Source organism: Pseudopipra pipra, chromosome 18, assembly GCF_036250125.1.
Source record: "Pseudopipra pipra isolate bDixPip1 chromosome 18, bDixPip1.hap1, whole genome shotgun sequence".
NCBI lineage: Eukaryota > Metazoa > Chordata > Aves > Passeriformes > Pipridae > Pseudopipra > Pseudopipra pipra.
The window spans coordinates 5,033,679-5,043,977 of NC_087566.1; the positions used below are offsets into that span (position 1 = coordinate 5,033,679).

The following is a 10,299-nucleotide window of genomic DNA, read 5'->3' on the forward strand; positions in this document are numbered from 1 at the left end:
GTTTAAGAACTTTACTCTTTCCATGACTTGAGCCTCACAATGCAGGAGGAAGTTGAGAGCTGCATAACAGGATGGTCACCCATCCATAGGAAAAGTCGTGTTCAGTACAATGGACAGGCTGGGATATAAAGCCCTCCCCTTCTTCCTGTGGCACGTCTGGTACTAAACTGGGCTATTCCTGAGGATAAGCAGCTTTGTGGAAAGAGCCTTTCTCCTTCCCCACATTTTGTAAAAAGGCAGGATGTTATATTTCTTTATAAATCCTCAACTAAGTGCAAAAATATTTTCCCCTATTGTCTTGAAATGAAAGATGAATTTGACAGCTTCATTAATCTGGTTAGGAAGAGTGATAGATATTATTCCAAACTTTTCATTCCACAGTTGTGTGCACATGCAAGAGCATGCTTCTGGTTCTATAAATTGCTGCTTATAATTCCTGGAGGTGTAGAAAGGTTTTATATAGGTTTTGGGACTTACTGTACTTGCTTCAAAACCTGCAGTGTGGTACTGAGAAAGCACAGCACGGAGCATCTGCAGAGCCAGTGGATGCCTTCCTTGAAACTGTAAGATAGTATCAGGTTATATTAAGTTACTTCTTGGAGAAGAATGTATTTTAGTTTATGCACACTCATTTTTCATTACTTTGTTGTACAGAATTTGATTATTTTCATCATCCCCTGAAATTCAGTTCTGGTTGAACACCATGTTAGTGGTGTTCTAATGTTTTAAACATATCCAACACCATATTCACTGTGAGCATTGCTTATCCATCTTTCTGCCATCTCAGCAACGTTATCAATACCAGATAAGGCTCTTTTTATTTTACAACTATGGGGATTCAAAACTGACAAGCAGTAAACAAGCATCACCATAATGATGCTTCCTCATTCATTCCTGCTTAAGGTACTCAGCTCTCTTCTTCCTTTCCTGTCAGCCAAATATTGACAGGATACCATCTTACTTCCAGCTCCTCCTGGTGTCTTACACGCTGCCACAGTTCTATCCAATCACTGATTTCTATCCTGTTTCCAATTTAAATCAATGTTTATTACCAATATTATTCATTTAGCTATGAATATTACAGGTTAAAGGAAAGGTACTTGCACTTTGAGTCTGTAACAAGTTCTAAAATGACCTGGAAGAGTTTAACTGTGATTTGGAAGCAAGGAAAAGAGAAACAAAATCTTAGAAGCCTTTTGTTTCAAAATAATTCTTTTGTTGATTTTGTCCTATTCATATTAACCTACCAATATTTAAGTAAAAGTCAGCCCTGTAAGACAGTGTTTTTCAAGTATGTCTTTGCCAGCATGGAGAGATGTGTTTACTTCTTCATCAGTTGTCAACAATAATCACCTTTTTGGTCTTGTTTTCTCCCTGTCACCTGGAGGTGATGTCTCACAGCTGTAGGTTTTTATGCATAAATGCATGTAAGATATTTATAGAAAATTATTTCAGCTGTTGGTGTTTACAGGGAAGCTGGAACTGTGCACACTGAGTTAAAGCCCTATTTCTAACAGAGCCATGTTTACTCCTGGCATTGTTTTACCTTTCATTCCTGGGTTTGTGTTTTGCACTGGATAGTGGAAATAGCTGATTTGTGGTTTACACATGGACTAATAAATGGTAATCACAAAGACAGCCAGATAAAAATCTTAATTTCTAAAATTTTATTGAGAGTGTACAGAGTTGTAGGTGAGTGGCTTAGAATGTTAAACACCAGGTACAGTGTAATTGGCTTATACTAATTAATGACAGAGTGGTACTGCCTTCATAGGACAGCTGTAGTTCTTGAGCTGCTCTTTACTCCGTGTGTTGAAAATACTAAAGAAGAAAAAAACAAGCAACAAAACACACCAAAGTCTGTGCTGTTTCAAAGGGGAAAGGTTTTCTTTGTTCAAAGGGTGCTTGTGGAGAATGCAGCCCTACGTAATTGCCTGGTACAACTGGTGTAGTTTTTGTCTGCTCAAGTAAAATGGAAGAAGAATAACTCCTGCTCTCCTATCCCCTCTAGGAAATTACTTTCAAGGTTTTGGTAAAAAGTCTTAGGTATCTCTGCTGAAGAAGCTTGAAATTTTGTGAATGCTAAATAAGTCAAAGATGATAGTGTGATGAAGCTCTAATTTCAGTTTGTTACAGTGGAATAAACCCTGTTAAAAAAACTATTATAAATTACTTCATTGTGCACTTCTCTGCATTTATTCAAGCAAATTTGGAGGGGAATAAATGAATAGTCATCTTGAAATGTAGTTGTTAATATTTAACTGTGCTCTAAATGTTTTTTCAAGAGTACCTCAATAAAAAAGTAAGGTTGATATAGCCATTGAAAGTAAGAGAAATTGTTACTCATGTAAAAACCTGTATGGCTTCATCTCTTACTATATTGTAGCTTTTAATATGCTGTCTATTGTTTGCAAGCAGAATTTCTCCTTGAAGCATAGGTTTGGGGGATGGTGATCTGCAGAAGGTCAGAGCAGAACTGGCAGCAGGCAGGTTCTGTATTAACTCCCATCTAGAGCCTGTTCAGTCTAGACAGTGTTGCACTCACTGAGTTATTGAGCTGCCTTATATTCCAGGCTGAACAGACCTCTAAACCATGAAAGAGGAGAGCTGCTCTCTTAAGATAAGCATTTAGATAAAAGAGGAGCAAATCACCTTTAGTTTTCAGCTGAACAGGCACAAAATACTTGAAATCTCACGGTGTGTTAGCTTTGCTCAGGATCTGACACAGCTTCAGAGCACAGGGCCAAGTGCTGCATTTTCCAGAGGAGAGAATCCTCGTGGCTCCTCTAAAATATGTGCAGTGTCATAAAACTGTCATAAATTCCAGATATCTTCAAAGCAGAAAGTAATCCCAGCCAGCTGTTATGGAGCATTTACCCTGGCTGGAGCACAGCTACTTTCATTTTGAGTACCCAGCTAATAAAAGTCCCCAAAAGGATGTGAGCATGCATGTTTCATGTTGAAAGAGGACCAATAAACAGGATACACACATCCCTACCCATTCTTATCTCCAGCAGTATTTCAATTTGTTTTCCATTTTTGTCAGCATTCTGAGATAATTCACTTCCAGAAGTCTGACACCAAAAAAAGCAATTGTCACAAGATAGCAACAAGAATAGACTAAATTTTTTTTTCAAGCTTTCCACACTTCCTAAGTACAGATACTCTTGGTGTGGCCTTGTTAGTACCTGTCCTCTATTTCATGCAGTGCTGCTTTCTGCTGGAAAGACCACCTAATTTTTGCCACCTATACAGCTCAAACCTACATGTCTTACAAAACATTTAAGGCTCTGCTTAATGCACCTTGAAATCAAGCAATGCTTTCATTAGTGCTCAAGCAATAAGTGTAGCATAACAAAACTAGAGGTAAAAGATAGTTCAGGTTGCCTTTTTTTTTTTTAAACCTGTCTTTATCAACCAGGCTGGGTCATATTCTACTTGAAGTATTACATTGATTTTTAAAAGCACACACAAAAAGGACAAGACTGTGCTTATGAAAACCTGTGCTCAAATCCTGACTCCAGGGTGTGCTTTCCCTGTGCTGTCTGCTTGATTCATCAAAGCAGTCAGGCTGCCAAAACACTTCACTCCTTGGTTTAAGCTCTGATGCTTTAGCCAAAAATTGTTGAGTTAAGGAAGGACATGTTTCCTTTCTGTGTTTGGATTGGATTCTGATACAAGAGAAATGTCAACTTGTTAGACTTAATTATGACAAAATTTAGAATAAATTATGAAGCTGTCTGTACCTCTTAAGTGCTTCAGACATTAATGTCTGAAGCTATTATTGGATTCTGTGAGAATGACTCCTGCTTTTATGGTTTCTTTTTGTGCCCAAACTGAAAAATAACATGCCTTTGGTATGGAAAGGAACATTAATGGTCAATGTTGAAGGGTTTGGTTGTCTATATTTGCCATTTACTGCCTTTTCAGAAGCTGGGAGTGAAGAGGCAGTAGTTGGGGCTGCTGCTAAGCCTATTCCAGAAATACTTTTATGTTCTCACCTACTGCCAGAAGTGCTGATAGCCACAGCTTTATGCCATGATTTGGGAATCAGGGAATCCTGATTCAAAGGAGCATAGATAGCAGTTATTTTGTAGTTTACCTTTGTATCTTTTATAATGGTTACTCTTTTGTGTTTGTGTCTTCAAAAGCTTTTAAAAGCTTTTTAATAGTAATTTTCTGCCATGGGAAGAAGCCTGCCAAGGTCTGTACACTTAAACTTCAAATCTTGTTTAAGGGTTTAATATATTATAGCACAGAATCATATTAATGCTTTTGCTTTCTCAACCCACTTATTTCATTAACTAATACAACAGAGACATAGACACATGTTTTTATTTTCTTCATGCCCTAACTCTTTTTGAGAGCCAGACCAAGTTAGGATGTGGGAACCTCTCCTCTTTATGCAGATCAAGGGATGGAGAAATAGCTGAGGATGCTCCTCTGCTCGAGTTCTAATGTCCATAGTTCAGGGAGATTGAAGACAGCTGTGGATATGTCTGTTGAAGAGATGGTAAAATAACTTTGTTCTTAGTTTGTAACTACAAGTTAGAAAACAAGTTTTTTATGGTTGGGTTTTTTGATGTTTGTGGGGTGTTTTAGCTGTGGCGTTTCCTGAGGGAATAAAAAAAGTATGGAATTACTGTTATAATTGTTAATACATGTTTCTTGCTTTTTTTAAACAAGGTGTTTTCACTGACTGTGGAAGACCCTCTGTTAATTTAGGATTATTGCAAAAAGCAATAGGAGACAGTTTTGAAATTAGCAGTATGCTGGTTAAAAACCAGTTTAAAATTGTGAATTCTAGAGAAGTCATAGGCTGGGAGAGATCTTAGACTGATGTTATGCAGAGCCCTGTTAAGCAGTCTAGAATGTTTGATGGTGAAAACCTTTTTCTTATATCCTGACAGAATTGCCTTGGAAAGAATTGTTCCTGTTGCATCTTGTCTTTGTGAGGAGAGCACCCCAGTTCCTCTAAAACTGCCTTTTATTTATGGGACACCCAGATCACATCTCTCCAGAGTCTTCTTTAGGCTGGATAAACCAAATTCCTTCAACCTTGCTTCAGCTATCTAATTATCTTGGTGACTCTCTGCTGGACCCTGTTCTTTCAGTGCCTGTTCTGAACTGGAGGGAGCAGAGCTCTCCCCAGTTCTCCAGGTGTAGACTGACAAGGGCCCAGCAGGGTGCAGGAATCCCATCCCTCGCTGTGCTGGAGCCCAGGACACAGTTGGCCTCCTTTACTGCAGGGATGCACTTCTGATTCATGTTGAAATCCAGTTCATTTACTGTTTAACCACTCTTGTATTTCAGCCTGAGCTGATTGATCGTGTGTTCCTGTTACATTGCAGCCTCGTTTCAGGAAGAATCTTATTCTTTGTTTCTATGGGCACAAAGGGATACTCATTTTGTGGTGACTGCTCCTACTCTGCAGTTTCCAGTTTAATAGGGGCTTGAGTCATGCCTGAAATGTTTCTTGGTTGTGGATCTACCAGGATGTTCTGTTATTTTCCTCCTTATATTCTTGTGCTCTGTCTCTAGAAAGATCTTCCAAATTTTTAACTCTGTTCTTCATTGCTGGTTGGAAAGTGTCTTGCACAGATCTTTTTATGACAATTGCCTGTTGCATTAGTTTTGTTAGAATTGCCTTTTTAAAAAGCATCTATCCCAAATACTAGAGGTGACTTCACTCCCAGTCTAAGCATTAAACATTAATAGGCAAGAGTTGATAAATCTCCTTCTAGTTCACCTATCTCTAGAAAAACTTATTCTTCATTCGACAATTTATCTGAAAGTATGTCCTTCAATTGCTTTAATACTTTGTGGTCTGAAATGGCCTGAAGAATAATTCTGGATTAGATTCCAGCAGAATTCCCTTAATAGAGCCAATTACTTAATAAAAGCAGTAACAAAGAAATTATGTCAGAGATTTTAGGCTGATGTTCTGTTTACCGTCAATTCTTTGAGAAATGGGAGCTTAATGCAAGATTGATTTCATTATACTGACCGAGCTTTTTCAAAAAACCACAAGTAGTTAAAAGCCTTTAGGAAATAAAATTTGCTGTATTTAAATGTGCCAGTTATGTGCTCAAAGCCCTCAAAGAAAAATTAAATTTTCAGCGTAAATGACGATCTGTCCCGTTTCTAGATTTGTTTTTTACTGTCTGACCAATATTATACTTCTTTTAGTCTGAGAGGTAATAATAATTCATAATGCTCAGAGCAATTGGAAACAGAAACCAGTCCCTTTTAATTGTTTCCTTCCGTTGTATTTAATTCAGCTTCTCTGGATACATTAAAATTCTTGGATGATGGGTTTGTTTTCTGCTTGTTGTCTTAATAATAAAAGCTGGACCCTACAAGATGATTTAGAAAAATAGAGTATCCTGAGGGTTTTTTTTCTGAGAACCAACCAAACTTGTAGATGCACTTTTTTAATGGCCCTTTTTTCCAGTGTTTATATTCAAAATTCAACATTCTTTGGATAATTACTATCATTTAAAGTGAAATTTTTAGTTTATACAACGGTAATGTTTAAGGGAAGGTGACTTTCTCTTGTTGTAGTTTCAATTTCCATTTTCAGCACAACTTTATCCCGGTTTTCTTTCTCCTCTGTTGATGTGAAGGAGTATACTTAGAAAACTATGAAAAATGCCTCTAGATTTTGGAGGTGAGTGCTCCTCCTGGTCTTTAAATCATGTGAAGGCTTTTGTTTTCAGCCCCAGTTGTTCTATAGGTCTGTTTTCTAGGGCATCCAGACTATTTTGATACTTTGCAATTTCGTTTTTCATATATCCTGAGCACAAGCCTTCCTTCTTCATCTGCAGGGTCAAGCCTCAGGTGTAGGTCCTTGTGATCTCATACACATCACTGCAGCCTCCTGTTTTCTCATTCTGATGAGTGAATTCTTGCCTGTTGATGACCATCCTGACTGTTGAAAAGACTCCTCTTTCAGCTTATTGCTGTAACATTCTTACTTTTCCTCTCCTTTCTCTGTCCTTTCCATCATGAGCTGCTGTTCTCACTTTGAAGGCTCTGTACACTCCCATCCCTCTTTCAGTATCAAGATCTCAGCTGTGCTTTGGGGATGTTTAGGTTCAAAACTCTTCAATTTTCAAATAAATATTACTGGGCTTCCTCTGAAGTTTGTGGAGCAACCTGGGAGAGAAAAAAGACATTGTGTCAGCTCTATGAGGCAATGTACTATCGAACTTCATTTTGGTTGAGTTTAATGGACTCCTAATGGTAAGGAGAATCTATTCTGCAACAATACCAGTTCAAAAGGTACTTGTTGAAACCATATTCAGTATTAAGTCACTGGATTGGAAACCAATATGTTTAAAACTGTTAGTCAGATTTAGCAATGCTTCAGCATTTGTCCTTACTTTATTAAGGAATGTCATATCTATCCTTGTAGTACTGAGACTTAAAAACTCACCAGTATTCTTCAGTAGCTTTAATACATTTTTTTTCAGTAGTTTGTCTGAATGCATGCAGGAATGTGCAAGCAGATCTGTGTGGAGCTTGACTGTGAGAGTGTCAGTGTAGATCTTTCTTCTCCCCCTTCCAGATCATTCGGCCATCCCAGGGAAGGAGAGAGAATATTTCAGCCAAAGGGGGAAAACCAGGATTGAGTTTTTTTCCCTCAAGGGATTCTGTAGCAAAGCAAACAAAATCATTCACACTTGATTTTATAGCCAGCTTGGTTGTAACATAGCCACATGACTGTGACAAGAAAAAGCCTCTCTCCCTACCTTTATCCATATTACTGGCACAGGTGTGAGCCGAGGCCTTAGTGGTTACAGGGTAGGGGGAAGAAACTTTTTAGAAAGTCACTCTTGTAAGCAGACACAAATAGGAATTCATTGGCTTTAACAGTCTGATATTTTTCCTTTTTTTCCCCTTAAATCTCGTCCTGTATGTTCCATATGTTTCCCTAATTTAAGTATCATTGAGAAAGTTTTAACCAAGCATTAATTTAAATCCAATTTCCTGTCTCTCTCGAGGAGAAAGGAGAGAGAGCTTTTTTTTTTTTCCTTCTTTTTTTTTTTTCTTTTGCTTTTAAATTTTCCCACCCCCGTGGCTGGAGGAAGCTTTGTGAAGAGCACGTTCCCACAGACTGGGGGTCTCCAACAATGCCGTTTCCGTCGGCAGGGAGGGAGCAGCGCGGCCCGAGAGGCTCCGACCACTGCCCTGGGCACTGTGAGCCCCAGCACGTACTCTGACATCACCACAGCCTGGACCTGCACTGGGGGGACTCTGTGTGAGAAGTGCTAAAGCTGAGCAGGAAACTGAGATTTCCCTCACATTCTCTTCTAGTTTTGTTTTTTTTTTTTTTTTTCCTCTGTTGGAGGAATTGTGGTTGTTTTCCATTTGAAGTCCAAATCGTTGGTTTGACAAGTTATACAAGTGCTTTTGTTCTCAGCCTGTCTGGTACAGGGACACTGGTTCTGGGGGGAGTTTTCTGCATTAGGAATGGCAAGTTTTAGTGTCTTGTCAAAGGTGAGTGATGACTTCAGTTGCTGTCAGGTGAAAGGTTGGCTCGTGTGATTGTCCCATCACAGTTCTGTGACTGGAGGTTTTAGTTCCTGCTACGTTAAAACTTTGAAAACTGAGTCATGGAGCTGGTTAGCTTCTGCTGGAGCCCAGTTAAGTGAGTTAGATGTTAGAGAGTATTTATATTTCTCCATAAAGGCCTGAAAGATACATGAGTTGTTGTTACTGGTTGTTCCTAATTAAAGTTTAAACTGACTGCTCTCCACTTAGCCTCTCTAACGTTGTTTGACTGCCAACAGCCAAATATACAGTAATTTAAAAGGTCACTGAGGCATCTTGTTCATAACTCTTTTGGACTGGGCTGACTCTCTAATAATTTATACAGTCTCAGGAGATGCATTTACCAGTGCCACTGAGTTTCCTACGGGAACTAGAAGATCAAGAGTGCAAAACAGCAGTTTTCAATTTCAATCCCAAAGATTCCCTGTTACTGTCAGTGAGAAACCTGTTGGAATGTCTTCATTTCCAAATGAAAGTTAACTTTTGTTTGTGATCTTGTTCACATCAGTTTCTGTAGAGAAATGGTTTGTTTAGAAAATACTTGTCCTCATCAGTCAGCAGTTTTGCAGTTTTGTTTGGATATGGATGCAGTAGAAGCAGAAAAGTAAAATGAACATTAACAGAGATACGAGCACGTTGTCTGATCAGGGATTTGGGGTGTATGTATTTAACTCATTTGCTTTTCTGTCTTGGGGTGTACAGTTGCACCAAATCTCTTACCCTCTCTAGCACAACATTTTACACCTTTTAACACACACTGACACACACATTTTTCAATTTTTTTTTTGAAAGAGAGCTTAATATTACCTGATATTAATGTATAAAATAAATGACTTTGTTATCAATACATTTTTTGTTGTTCTTTGTAGTAGTGCCTTTTGCTTTCTTACCACAGAACTTTGGTACTGGGCTGTTCACATTCTGTGCCAGTTTCTTCAAGGGTATTCAAAAAAAAATATTGATGGAGTGGTAGAATCTCATATCTTGTTAGATTATGATTTTAATATTGCTTATATTTTTTTTCTTTCAAGAATATTGACATAACAAACTTCAGCAGCAGCTGGAATGATGGCTTGGCTTTCTGTGCAGTGCTCCACACTTACCTCCCAGCCCATATTCCCTATCAAGAACTAAACAGCCAGGACAAGGTAAGACGTTAAAAATCTCATTCCTGAGGCTGAACAAAAAAGTCAGTGTTACTAGGATTTCCAAAACCACTTCAAACTATTGAGCTGCTACCCTTTTTAAAGAATAAATAATCTATTCTTTACTACTTTATAACTCAGTCATTCTTCACTGACAACAGTTTTTCAACATTATCTTCTACACAAGAAAAAAATGAAAATTTTCATAAATTTTTTGATAATATTAGAGCGTGTTCATTCCCATGGCTCTTTTTAAATTACTATAAGAAAGTTGCAGACTCCATTTAAAGTAAAAGTAACAGCATTACTATGAATATTCTTAACACCACTTTGTTGTGTTTGAAATAGTATTTCCTTGTTTTCTAACATGCTGTTATATCTCATGCAGAGAAGAAATTTCACTTTGGCTTTTCAGGCAGCTGAAAGTGTTGGCATCAAATCTACTCTGGTAAGATTTAAATGCATATTGAATTAATTATGATCCATTTATAAAAATCAAACTTATTCTGTTTTGAAAGACTTGGGTGCTTTATACTTAAAAATAGCAGCAGATGAGCTCAGTAGAGGTTACTGCCCCTGTATCATACTTGACTGAACA

General features: G+C 38.0%; 1 protein-coding gene across 4 annotated transcripts in view; it reads left to right on the forward strand.

The window, feature by feature from the left end:
• Positions 1–10,299, forward strand: part of SPECC1L (sperm antigen with calponin homology and coiled-coil domains 1 like) — a 69,402-nt gene that overhangs the window by 46,727 nt on the left and 12,376 nt on the right. For all 4 annotated transcript variants that reach the window (XM_064675407.1, XM_064675408.1, XM_064675410.1 and 1 more), the window contains 2 exons: positions 9,588–9,704; positions 10,090–10,149. In XM_064675407.1, coding sequence (XP_064531477.1) covers positions 9,588–9,704; positions 10,090–10,149 — 177 coding nt within the window. The remainder of the gene's footprint in view (positions 1–9,587; positions 9,705–10,089; positions 10,150–10,299) is intronic.